Source organism: Protopterus annectens, chromosome 6.part0, assembly GCF_019279795.1.
Source record: "Protopterus annectens isolate FY-2018-M chromosome 6.part0, PAN1.0, whole genome shotgun sequence".
Lineage (NCBI taxonomy): Eukaryota > Metazoa > Chordata > Ceratodontiformes > Protopteridae > Protopterus > Protopterus annectens.
In genome coordinates this window covers 56045851-56059814 of record NC_056737.1, presented here as the reverse complement: position 1 = coordinate 56059814, position 13964 = coordinate 56045851, and the positions used below count along the sequence as shown (strand labels likewise).

The 13964-nt window shown below is 36.9% G+C and overlaps 1 protein-coding gene across 2 annotated transcripts in view; it reads left to right on the top strand.

Moving 5' to 3' along the window:
* LOC122804157 overlaps positions 1–13964 on the top strand; it is a 668452-nt gene that overhangs the window by 404138 nt on the left and 250350 nt on the right. For both annotated transcript variants that reach the window (XM_044073846.1, XM_044073847.1), the window contains one exon: positions 4536–4667. In XM_044073846.1, coding sequence (XP_043929781.1) covers positions 4536–4667 — 132 coding nt within the window. The remainder of the gene's footprint in view (positions 1–4535; positions 4668–13964) is intronic.

Sequence of the window (13964 nt, the reverse complement as noted above, 5' to 3'; positions counted from 1 at the left end):
TAAAAACTTTGTTTAATTAACATCAAAGTTAAGCACTTTCACTTACATCACAGTAAGCTTCATCAGAACCAAAAAAAAAAAAAAAAGCAAACTGACACACATTCAAATAACTTTTTTGGCGCCAAAAAAAGCAACAGGAAAATGGTCACTTAAAGTGATACAATAAAACAGGTCTAAGTCTGTTTAGACAAAACTAAACCATTAATAATCTGTAAAATCTTAAAAATGTCATAATTGCCAATAATAATAAATAAATATGATAAATATCAACTTAAAGTGATACAATAAAACAGGTCTAAGTCTATGTTTAGACAAAACTAAACCAATAATAATCTGTAAAATCTTAAAAATGTCATAATTGCCAATAATAATAAATAAATAAGATAAATATCAACTTAAAGTGATACAATAAAACAGGTCTAAGTCTATGTTTAGACAAAACTAAACCAATAATAATCTGTAAAATCTTAAAAATGTCATAATTGCCAATAATAATAAATAAAACATCTCAAAATTTTTTTTTAAAAATCTACTAACTAGATAATATCAAGTCAATGCTAACAAAGGTTTATATTAGGAAGCTCAATTTGGCAATTATGTTTCAAGGTACACATAGTCCAGTAACAACAACTAATACCAACCCTGCATTACAAGGTTTGAGGAAGAAGAGTACTTTCATGCCTCCAATGCACCCTAATATTTCAATTTATGACAAAGTAGTTACGCAACAGATTTATCAGCTGCAAAATCAGATTAGTAGGTCTAGAACGAAACCTTGTTCCAATTTGTCTAAGCATGAATATAAGGTGCCTCAGGAACTTAGAAAAGATAGTAGTATTAGGGTTATGAAACCCGATAAAGGGGGAGGCATAGTAATTTATGACAGCATGACCTACTCTTCTAAAATACATGACGTGTTACATAAATCAGGGAACTATCAGACAGTCTCACTCAATGAGATCAACATTGGTTACAAAAGGATTGACATGTGTATCGAAGAGTTTCTTATAGATAATAGGATTACAGAAGCTACTTATACATTTATTAAAGCTGAATATCCAACTTTGGCATCTATAGTTGGAATTCCTAAAATTCATAAAGGAATAGAGGACCCCCCCTTTAGACCTATAATATCTGGTAGTAGATCAAAAACCTTCCCCTTAGGTTCTGTCATTGATGTTTCCCTCAAACATATTTATGACAAAATATCCCACCTTGCTAAGGATTCATGGGACTTTTTAAAAAACTATCCCATTTATTTATGTAAAGATGAGTTATTGTTTGTATCAATAGATGTCATTGACCTCTTTTCTAGCATACCCAAAGCTGAGGGACTGGATGCATTTGCTAACAGCATTAGAAAATATGGTGACATTGAATGGGACACAAATTGTCTTTTGATAGATATGATGTCTTTGGTCCTTGATTACAATTTTATTTTTTATGAAGGAGAATTTTTTAGACAAACCAGGGGCGTAGCTATGGGAGCAGCCTGTGCTCCCATATACGCGAACCTGGTTATGTTAGACTGGGAAGAGACCAAGGTATTTACAAGCGTACACATGAAAAATATCAAATATTATGCTAGGTACCTGGACGACATCTATATCTTATGGGATGATGGTGAAACAGCCTTAGAACTATTCCTGAATTACATCAATCACAGTAGTAATTATCTTAAATTTACATATTCTAAGAATTACTGTGGTGTCCCTTATCTTGACACTCTTGTTTCTAAATGTGAGAATGTATTTAAATCCAGAATATATCGGAAAAATATATTTTCAAACAGTTATCTAGAATTTTCTAGTAACCATCCTAAAAAACAATTTCTTAATATATACAAAGGGCAACTCATTTGTGCAATTAGGATGACATCTGAACACCTGGAGATGTTAGAGGAGGTATCTTATATTACGTCCCTATTTACGGAAAGAGGTTACGACAGTGGTTTGATGTCAAAAATCAGTAAATACGTTACTAGTGAATGGGGTGGTAAGTATAAACCGCTATTAGGTTATAATTATAAATATAATAATATGATGTCTAACAATATTATTAATAACAATAGTGATGGACCGACTTTTAAACATGACATCATAACAAAAAATGACACCACTTTCAGGAGAGTATGTATCATGGAGTATGGCCCATTCCTAGGTAAAATTATGAATATATTTAAAAACAATTGGAATATCATTCTTGCAGATCATGATATTGCCTCAGTGTTGGGCAGTGGCCCCCAGTTTGTTAACAAAGTGGGAAGAAATAGTAAGAACTATTTAGAGAGAGGATATTGGTGTAGAGCTGACAATAACAAACACACAAGATGTGGTGCATGTAAACAGTGTAGCTCTATATATGAGGTTGAAAAGATTATTTTAGAGAATGTTACCCACACGGAAATTAGACCGAAGTATGGAAATTGTCAAACTAAAATGGTTATATATATTGCCAAATGTATGGCTTGTTCGGGATATTACATAGGTAAAACAGAAAGAAAATTAAATAAACTTATTTATTCGCATCTTTACAGTATTAAAACTAAGGATGGTAAGAATGCCTTATATAGACATATCAACAAGTGTGGTGAAGGACATTTCTTCAAATTTGCAATATTGGACAGTGTTGTTATAGATCCTAAGGGGGGTAATTTTAAGGGACTATTGTCTTACAAGGAATTATTTTGGCAAATATTTACTGACACCTCTACCCCACCTGGACTTAATGATTTTTTATCTATTAAACCTTTGTTAGCATGACTTGATATTATCTAGTTAGTAGATTTTTTTAAAAAAATTTGAGATGTTTTATTTATTATTATTGGCAATTATGACATTTTTAAGATTTTACAGATTATTATTGGTTGAGTTTTGTCTAAACATAGACTTAGACCTGTTTTATTGTATCACTTTAAGTGACTGTTTTCCTGTTGCTTATTTTGGCGCCAAAAATGTTATTTGAATGTGTGTCAGTTTGCTTTTTTTTTTTTTTTTTTTTTGTGGTTCTGATGAAGCTTACTGTGATGTAAGTGAAAGTGGTTAACTTTGATGTTAATTAATCAGAGTTTTTATTGCAAGTTGGATGCCTAGCGTTCTGTAAAGATTTTTCAAGGATTTTTACCATAGCTGGTTGGTGAACAGGTTCCCAAGATACTGAAGGAACTGGCGTTCTTTGAACACTCTTCAAAAGAAACCTTGATGAGTGGATGAATAACAGAAAATATATCCCTGGGATCACTTCATTGGCTCTGCTTGACAGAGGATCAGTTAATTAATCAATGAGGATGCGAAAGCCGACACACTCTGGCTAGGCTTATAAATGCTCTCGGGCAGATAGCCTACTACCTACCAATGAGCCAAATAGAAAAAGCTAGAACTTCTATGTGCTGTAGATTACTCCTGTGGGGGACACTGAGAAATAAGGTTATGTCGTTTGATGCAGTACAGTGATTGCACAATATCACACTGACATCAACCAACAAATTTAATAAGCATACATAGTCAAAGACAGCAGGCATTCAGTGATGTGGCCAAGATATCCATAAAGTTGTACTCTGAAGATTACTCCAGCCCCATCTGTACCACAGTGTCATTGCAACAATACATAAACCAAAGGAAGATCTAACAAGTGCAGTTCTGGGTTCAATGCCATCACTGACCTCATTAACAGCATCTTCTTGTATCATACATTCTACAGTATGTAGCAGGAAGTGGGGTTACATGATGGTTAAGGGGTAACCTTTATGTCTTGAACAATTCCAGAACTATATTAAGAGTTTTATGTTTATCACAGATGCTTTTATAGAGGGAACAAGAAATAAAAATATGTATCTAATTTAGTGATGTGCTCTGAAAGTTCAAGAAAGTAATGTGGTTTCTGTTTTCTCAGTAATATGCTATATAAATTGTCACCCAAGTGTTCAAATTCAGAATTTTCTGAGAAGGCAAAGCACCCCTATCAATCCACCTAGCCTTTGTTTCATCATTCAAAGTCCATATTTCTATAACTTAGAATCAGATGGCCCTGGACTGGGACCTATCACATTATTGTACACAATGATGAATTTTTGAAAGTCTCTCTCTACCCCTAATGCAGGCATGCAAAATACATTAGTATACATCTCTCTCCACAGAGCCAATACTTTATTCCATATGATACTGACCCATTACCTAGTAGGAATCAAACCAGGATTGAAACAGTCTCCAAGCAAAAAGTGCCATCCAGTGGATACTCTCAAATCTGACCTCATTAGCTCTTTTACTACCTCAGACATTCTGTCAAAACCAAGATGCCACGGAACTAACATCCCAAACAGATGGTTTGCCTGAACACTAACGTATTAGTTATTCAAACTCAAGTCCACATGGCATGTGAAGTGTACATAGTTAGTTCTTTAAGACTATTAGCCAAACCTTCCCTTTGTGAGTGAACAGTTTTTATGGTATGTTATCGTTGACTTACAAACTGTGCCCTTTTAGCATTTTAAAATTCCTGTAATCACATTTCATGTCATATTGCATTTTATTTCCTAGCTTCCATAACATTCTTTGGCAGTATGAGTCAAGTTTTCTGGACAGCAGCAACTCTCTTCTTGGTTCTTCAGCAGTGTCACTGTAAAAAAGAGCAAATAACTGATTACGGAAGATGGAACTACAGAGACGGAGGTAAGTACCAAAAACTATACTGCTTCACATCATTATTTGTCAGAAAGTAACACAAGTCAGACACCACTAAGAAATGATATTACACATGTCATCTGAGTCCATGATGTTTTTCAGTGTTGGATTCAAATACCAAATGGAGACTACAACAATCATTCAGTTGCAGAATAAAGATAAATATGGTCATGAAATTCTTCTACATGAACATGAGAGAAAATAAAATATTAACCAGACTGACACTGCATTTAATTTGGTTTTACTTTACCATGTCTTCTGATATCATTTAGACGAACATTATATTTTAAAATCAAACTATAATAAACACACTTTATCTGATACTATGAATTTTTCCTGAACCAACCTATTCTAGCCTGTGAAATAAAATATGCAGTTTATCACTGTCAGTATGCATATAAAACTTTTATGTCACTTCAGGCATTGTGAATGTTTTTTTGTTCCTTTCTTTGAACACTGAATCATTGTTCTTCATTGCTATATTGTGCTACCACTGGCCTGGAAAGAAACCAGTTACAGCTCCATCAAAGAAATCAGGTAACACAGCTGGTCCTGGTTCTATGTGAGATGAGGAACAGCCTACAGCTGCTGTCTGGTAGTCAAGGGTGTAAAGCTGCTAAGGTTCCACTAGATGGCAGTGATATCAGTAATATACTGATCAGTCACAGCATGAAATTATGGGAAAGAGTAGTAGAAGCTAGGTTAAGAAGAGAGGTGATGATTAGTGATTAGCAGTATGGTTTCATGCCAGGAAAGAGCACTACAGATGCAATGCTTGCTCTGAGAGTGTTGATGGAGAAGTACAGAGAAGGTCAGAAGGAGTTACATTGTGTCTTTATGGACTTAGAGAAAGCATATGACAGGGTGCCTAGAGAAAAGTTGTGGTATGTAAGAGTGGTACAGGATATGTACAAGGGTAGTGTGACAGTGGTGAGATCTGCAGTGGGAGTGACAGATGAGTTTAAGGTGGAGGTGGGATGACATCAAGGATCAGCTCTGAGCCCTTTCTTATTTGCAGTGGTGATGGACAGGTTGACAGACGAGATCAGACAGGAGTCCCCGTGGACTATGATGTTTGCAGATGACATTGTGATATGTAGTGAGAGTAGGGAACAGGTTGAGGAGACCCTGGAGAGGTGGAGATATGCTCTAGAGAGGAGAGGAATGAAGGTCAGCTGGACTAAGACGGAATATATGTGTGTGAATGAGAGGGAGGATAGAGGAATGGTGAGGATGCAGGGAGTAGAGTTGGCAAAGGTGGATGAGTTTAAATAATTGGGATCAACAGTTCAGAGTAATGGTAAGTGTGGAAGAGAGGTGAAGAAGAGAGTACAGGCAGGGTGGAGTGGGTGGAGAAGAGTGTCAGGAGTGATTTGTGACAAACGAGTACCAGTAAGAGTGAAAGGGAAGGCCTACAAGAGGATAGTGAGACCAGCTGTTATATGGGTTGGAGACAGTGGCATTGACAAAAAGCCAGGAGTCAGAGCTGGATGTGGCAGAGTTAAAGATGTTAAGATTTGCACTGGGTATGATGAGGGTAGACAGGAGTAGGAATAAGTATATTAGAGGGTCAGCCCAGGTTGGACGGTTTGGAGAGAAAGCCAGAGAGGCGAGATTGCATTGGTTTGGACATGTGCTGAGGAGGGATGCTGAATATATTGGGAAAAGAATGCTAAGAATGAAGCTGCCAGGTAAGAGGAAAAGAGGAAGGCCTAAGTTAAGGTTTATGGATGTGCTGAGAGAGGTCATGCTGGTGGTTGGTGTGACAGAGCAAGATGCAGAGGACAGGAAGAAATGGAAACATATGATCTGCTGTGGTGACCCCTAATGGGAACAGACAAAAGAAAAAGAAGACATATTCATTATTCCCACTGCTGCAGCAGCTTTTAGGCTATATGGGTTGTGCCTTGCCCAAGACCAGTCACCTTCCAGAAGTTCTGGTTTCCTCCAACCCCTTCACTCTGACTGCTAATTGGTTAGTTGTGAGGAGATAAGATCAGAAGTCAGAGTAGAAAATCTTCAGTACTTACTTGCCACCTGGTGAAGAAACAACTAAGAGGCTTCACAAGAGCAGCATGGCCTTTCAGCTCCTTTTTGGCCCCTTTGAAAGGAACCCTTCCACACAGAAAATATTTATTTTTCATGTGTTTCATGTATATATATATATATATATATATATATATATATATAAAACAAGTGCTTTCTACTTTTAATGTATATGTGTGTATATGTATATGTATATATATATATATATATGTATATACATATAGAATGAATGATAGGTGCTGATCATGGAAATAAAGATAAAACTTGGCTAGGCTTGTAAGGGCCCTTAGCCTCGTCAACCTCCTTTGATCCTATTGGCTAGTGTGGGGTTTATATATATATATATATATATATATATATATATATATATATATATACTGTAGGGAAATGGGCACATTTTATGTAGAAATGTAAAAAGTTTAAGTGTGGGGCAGTATGTCATTGTTAACAGGAATAATGGAAGAACAAGTAGTGCCATATATTCTCTCCAACTAATTTTACTTCTAAGGGGTTCTGATAGGACTTTAGTGTACTGCTTACGCATTTACAGGGCATGTAGTGATTGTGTTCTCACTGTAACAACTCTGCCTTTAATTAGTGTAAGACTAATTTTATTTCTAAGAGTTTCTGACAGGAATTTATTCTACTACCTGTGCATTACTGTGTTTTGGGGATTTCATCTTTGGGGATAAGTGTTAAGTTGATTGCTTGTGCAGACTTTTAACAACTTACCTTACAACTGACTTGTTCTAGCTCTGTGTGTAATCTAACCTGTGGCAATGTACAGACAATTTGCTACAGTTTAAAAGAAAAAACCATGTCTTTTTTTTTTTAACGAAAACCTGAGCACTATAGTGCTCTGTTCTGGCAGAGTATAAAATGTAGCAACCGTTTAGCAAACAATTTGCTACAGTTTAAAAGAAGAAATTATTTTTTTTTAATAAAATATATTGAAGGGTTAGAGCAGGGCACAATAACATGATCTGAATGGTTGGGGCAGGAGGATTATTAATCTAGCCACCTGGCTGGTTGGTGTGCCAGTAGAAGGATTTTCCTTTTTTTTTTTTTTTTTGGCTCTTTACTTGAATGAAGAGCTGAAGGAGTGGGTTGCCGGATCATAGTACTACCCAGCTACATTTCTGGCTATGGCTACTGGGTGTCTCTGAGAGAAGAGACTTTCTGTAAGGACACAGATTCATTTTTTAGTCAGTCACAGAAGATACATGTTAAGAGAAAACAATGGTTAAGAATTGTTCACCTGAAGACATGATATCTATAAGTAAAGATGGTTTTCTTAACCTAGCTAAGAAAATTGTTAGTTAGTCTTGGTACATAGAATTCAGAACCAGCTAAGCAGGTCACTTGAAATATCCCTGATGAAATCTGGTCTTCAAGACCACCTCTGGATGTAATTTCATTTTTTAATTGTTGCTAGGGTGAATGATGTGTTTTTGTAGAAACTAATGGTTGTTCCCACTATATTGAGAAGATTTTATACTACTCTTTTAATGGTTTTGCCTCATTCCATTTCTATTCTCTGCTGTAGTGACAGTCTTGGAGGAGGCATATTATGCTGCATGTAACAATCTTTTAGTTCTTATAGAAACAAATAGGCTTTACAAAGTTTCTTAAACTAGCAAGCACTTACTTTCCTAGTTCCTTTCCTTGTGGATATAGAAGGGAAGGTTTTTGAGACAGTTTTGATGACAGATTTTTTATTCATCCACTTGGGCATTTAGATTATTAACTATAAGTTCCTTATGTGGAAGCTCATGCAATCTCCATCTTATTAGTTTTGACATGCCTCTAGCATCTAAACATGCCTTCAGGGTATGTACAATTATACAGATACTGTGTCTAGGGATGCTGCTTCTGCTACTGTTTGAGGAGGTATGCATGAGTAATAATTCAGAATTTTTCTGATGAAGTGATGTCTGAATTTCAGAATTCAGCTTTAGGGAAAAAAGGTTTTATTTGGTCCATCTGCTACTCAGATGCCCCAACAATTTGATGACACAAGGAAATTAATGTAAGGGTCTCTATGACTGTTCAGCCCCCGACCACACCCACACCCCCCCTTTCAAATCTTCCAAATCCTCAGTCACACCTAAGAAACAAATAAAGATGGCAGAAGGGGAAAAGTAACAACCAGGAACCTTTCCAATAAAGGGACAGTATTGAATTTAATGATGGCTATGCTTAACATGCCGTTTTCCTTCCCTCTCCCCTTCTGCCTCAATATCTTAAAAACTGTCCCAACATCTTGCTCTGTTCAATCCCTTAGGCAATAGATTGTGTAAGACTCATGGAAGTTAAAGGTGGTTCAGGAGGGATACAGTTTGCACTGGATACTCACCCTAGGAGTCATAACATCAGTGGTACTTATTCAAAGGGCAAAGTTTTCTATTCCAGAATGCTTATGGTACCAAACAAGGCCATTCTTGGAGATCAGTCATAAAAATTCCCTGCATATTTCAGAATCTCTGCATTACCCTTTAGTTTATCTGCTGCTTCAAGTATATTCACAAATTGTCTAATTCTAGTCATAGCTTATAACAATTTGAATGACACTCGTTTCTTGCTTAATTGGATGATTTGTTTATTTTTGCAGTCTTCTCCCAGAGGTAAAGAATTCTTAAAACAGGATTTAGCTCTTATGATCAATCTGGGATTCCAAATAAACACTCAGAAATCCTCCTTGATTATTTTACACCAGATTGTCTTTTAGTGTGTCTTATAAACACGCTGCAGCAAAAGCTTATGACGTAAGAGAAGATGGAGTTTTATCTGGGAACCATCCAGAGCTTCTCAATTTAGTTTTGAACTTGAGCCAAAGAGTTTCTCAGGATTATAGAGTTCATGACATTCTCATACTTCCTCTTGCTAGGTTGTACATGAGAAAGATTCTATGGTATTAAAAACAAAAAAAAAAAACAAAAGGACCCAAAACTTGCATCCTTCAAATACCTGTCTGCTACAACGCCTTTTGGCCTCTTCTCTGCAAGGAACCATTAACTGAAACTGAGGAAGGGAGCTGCAGCTTGTTACTACAGTGGGTTTTGTCACTGCAGGATCCTATTACCTAATGCTCGAGGCTGTGATTAACCAGTAGGAACCCAATGAATTTAACGGAATAACTGATCTGATTCTTGATTTGAATAGCTGTGAAGTATGACTTTCCTCCTCAAAAATGGTATATGACCTGAATTTTAGTAGCACTGCAGCCCCCCCACCTGTAAAACGAAAAACATAAATTGCGAGTCCCCCCCTCACTGTGGAAAATAAAAAAATCATGAATCCCAGAACTCCACACATGCATGTTTAGTTCCTGACTGCTGTGTTAGGCAGTCCAGAACTCCACGCACAAATGCATGCTTAGTTCCAGAACTCCAGATTGCTCTGGTAGGTAGTCTGGATAGGGAAAGAAGGGAATTCCACCCTGCCAGCCCAGAAGTCTGTGTAGTGACAACTGCATAGACCTGAAGAACACTAGACTGTATTGCCCACAGGCTGGAGGCTCCAGCCTACTCACAGGGGAAACCCAGAACAACCTGTGCAGGAGGACAGACAGGTGATTGAGCTGCTGCAGAAGACAGATTCAGGCCACTACAGAGGACTGGATCAGCTGCAGGTAGTGTGTGTGTGTGTATGAAATGCTCCAGTTGCTACATGGTGGTGGATAGAGAATAAGGCTTGAACCCTGTACTTTGGTCCCAAGTGGCAAGAGCCTGAATTCCCTGCCCACCACCATTTGTACATGTGCAGATTTTTGTCTCATATTTGTTCTGTTCTGTTCCTCATAAAATCTGTGGTTTCTGTATTTTTGTTATTAACACAGCCAGTAGTACAGTGGTACAGTAGTAGTATTGTTGCCTGACAGTTACAGGTTGTCTGGTTTGATTCTTGGTTGGAATGCCTTTTGTGTGGAGTCTGCATGTCCTGTGTGGGTTTGCTGTGGTGTCCTCAATGGATATGTGTCCCTATTTTTTGGACTGTATTCCCACATTATTGGCTTCGTCCAGGTTTTTTGTGCCAAGGTTGAGAGCTATGGTGATAACTGAACTCACTGAATATGTTTGGGGGCAGTATTCCCTCATTATTGGCTTTGTTCGGGTGTTTTGTGCTAAGATGTTGACAGCTATGGTGAGAACTGAATTCACTAAATGGCAGCCATTTAAGTTTCAGTCTTCCTTTCATCCATAAAACAGATGATTTGGCATAATGGTATGCTGCTCTGACTGTTTTGCACAGGGTCCAGGGTTCAATACTTGGCAGTGAATTGTATGGTAGTAACACAGCATTTTATTCTAACAACTTTCCAACAATATATAAGCAATGTTTAAAATGTGTCCCTGTTTTTTGGTCTTTTGCCCCTCCCCCCAAATTTTGGATTTTTCCAGATTTCTTGTGCTGCAAAGTTCAGAGATGCACCTTGAGTGTCAAGTAGATTTTACAAAAAGCTGAGGGCTGCAGGGGAACAAAAGTTTAGTGCTGCTTATGCCAAATCAGCTTGCGTTGTTAATAGCACAATAGGTGGTATACTTGCTTTTGATGCAGAAGGCTGTGGGTTCTACTCCCACAGTAGTTTGATGCATTGCTGATACTCTACTGTATTGTAAAGGGGGTGGATGCTGCAACCCTTTTTGGTGAAGATACCTAGTAACTATGAACCTGTTATCAGTTTGCCATCCATTCCCTATTGCAATATTACTAGCTTATTGTTTTTTTAATGCAACTTAGGCAATTTATTCCTCAAGGGCAACAGGCACTTTATTTGTAGATGAAACAATGAAATATAAAGTTGTTTGCTAGCAGCAACCTCTTCATTAGTTACAGATTTCTTTAATGTGGAATTATTTAGATTACTTTTACTTTTTCAGAGATTGTGCATATTTACTGATACTGGAGGACTGTAGAAGTTTGAGTAGACTTTTATGATAGAAATGTTCTGAATTGGGCAGTTTTGTCATTATTGGTGCATGCATTTTGTTTCATTGTTTACTGGAAAAATGTTCAAAACAAACTTAAAACGCCCTCTAACAACTGTACTATATTGTACATGGAATATAATTTAATACAATCAGGAAGGTGTATCAAAGACCACTTGTATGTTTCGTGTGCAAGGGGCCTATGATTTGAAAACAGCCCAAAGTTAATCTTTATCTGCCACTGGCAAAATGAATTTTATTTGAATGTGGGTTTCAATGCTGTTTCAATGAATGTGAGTTTCAAGGGCAGAGAAGTTTTAATGCTAAGTTGTGAGATTACATTGCTTTATTTAGCAGATTTCTTGGTGTCTGTGCTGTAAAATGCAAAATAAAACCTTCAAATGAAGTCCAAATGATCGTAGAAGTAAAGCAGTATGCACATTAGTGTTTATGGTAAATGGGGTGAAACAGCCAAGTAATGGTTCATTGGAATGGCTACAGGGGGGAGGCTCCATTTGACCATGAGGGTGGGAGGTTGGCATAATGGTTAAGGTGTTTATCTTACAAACATAAGGTGCAGGGTTTGATTCTCACATGGGGTAATTTGCTAAGCTGAAAATGGTCCACAAGGGCAATTAGCCTAGTATGAACCTATGATTTTGTGAGGGGGAAGGGCGCAAACTCAAAGACAGCCCCAGCTGAACTATACTTCTCAATTGTCCTGATTTTCACAGAATGAATACATTTTTGCTGCGTATTTTTGGTTTGTTCCTCATAAAATGTGTGGTTTTCTGGGAAATAATTTAGAAATTAAGTCACTAAATAATGACAGACACTGAGTTTCAGACTTCATAACCTTCAGAAAAATGCATGCTGACCTGTTATTCTATCAATTGTCTCAGTTTCTACAGCAATTAATAGTACTGTTTATATGTTCCGCCAGTGTATTTGGCCTTGTCCAGATTTCCTGCATTAACAGATTGAGAGGTACGTGCACATAAATTGCTTTATAGAATTAGGCATATCCAAACCTCTCAACTGTCCCCGATTTTGGCTTAAAATGTTGCTCTTCCCCTAATAATCCTGCCGCAAAATGGCAATTTTGGAAGAAAATGTGGAGGGCTTACAATTAAGAAATAACTGTAATAATCAGAGTTATAGATTACTTTTATTTCAGAAATGCATGTAGATTCTTCTATTTTGTCAGCTGCTCAAGTTAGTAGTACTAATATTAAAAAAGTGTCCCTTTGACAGGTTTCCAGCTGTATTGTGTGGTCTATTTTTCATAAAATTGTGTTTTTTTGACAAATTAGTGGCAAATCATTAAAGAGTGAAGTTAGAAAATAACGACAGACATTTGAGTTTCAGATTTTGTACCTTTCAGAAAATTCTTACTAATGCAAGACCTACTATTCTATTATCTTTCTAAGTTTATAAGAGCAATATTTAAAACTTGCCCTTATTTTGGGCCTTTGTCCCACTTCTATGTATGGTTCTGTTCATATTTCTTGTTCTGAGGTTGAGTGGTTTGACAAATGTGTCAGGGCCATCACAGTCAGCCAGAGACATTTCAAATAGTGACATACATGTTGCACTCCCCCATGTAGTGACTCTGGATGTGTCCAAGCAAGGCAAGGAGCATTTATGCAGTAAAATGGTATCCCCCCATCCAAGGTAGAAGTGTTACTTTTATTCTGTCCTTGATTTTGCAGAATGTTCTGGTTTCTGTCATATTTTTATACTGTTGATTTATGCTTATTATTACTCAGAAAGTGCCTGTTGCTCTGTGCTTAAGTAGCAATGCTTTAATGACCATCAGGTAAGCATGTCTGAGATTGTAAGATGCAAGTAAGCTTTAATAATCATACTGTTAAAGAATTGCCAACATTGAAAGCCTTTCTGTTGTTGCCATGCAGAGAATACTTACATAACTAGATAATGTATAAGCCTTGGGTATTGAAATGCATATGACAGTATTTGTAATAAAGGACAGGATTACATTATTTTAAGAAGCTCATTACATTTGTTGGAGATTTGCAGTCGTCTTTGCAGGCTTTACCTGTAAACCAAACAGAATGCCAATCTATCATGTGTGGTCCATTACCTGTACAGTAATCCTTTAAGCAATGTATCTTGAGCTTGTTTCTTATTTGCTTTTCATTTTTTACTTTGATCATGTTTTCCCCATGAAACAAGTAGATAGTTGTCAGACAGCAGGTCTTTTTTGGATAAGAAACATTTTTACAAGTGGGGATATCACAGGGATTGCTACTTTCAGCATGTTACTTGGTACTTTAATAAAGCTGAATAT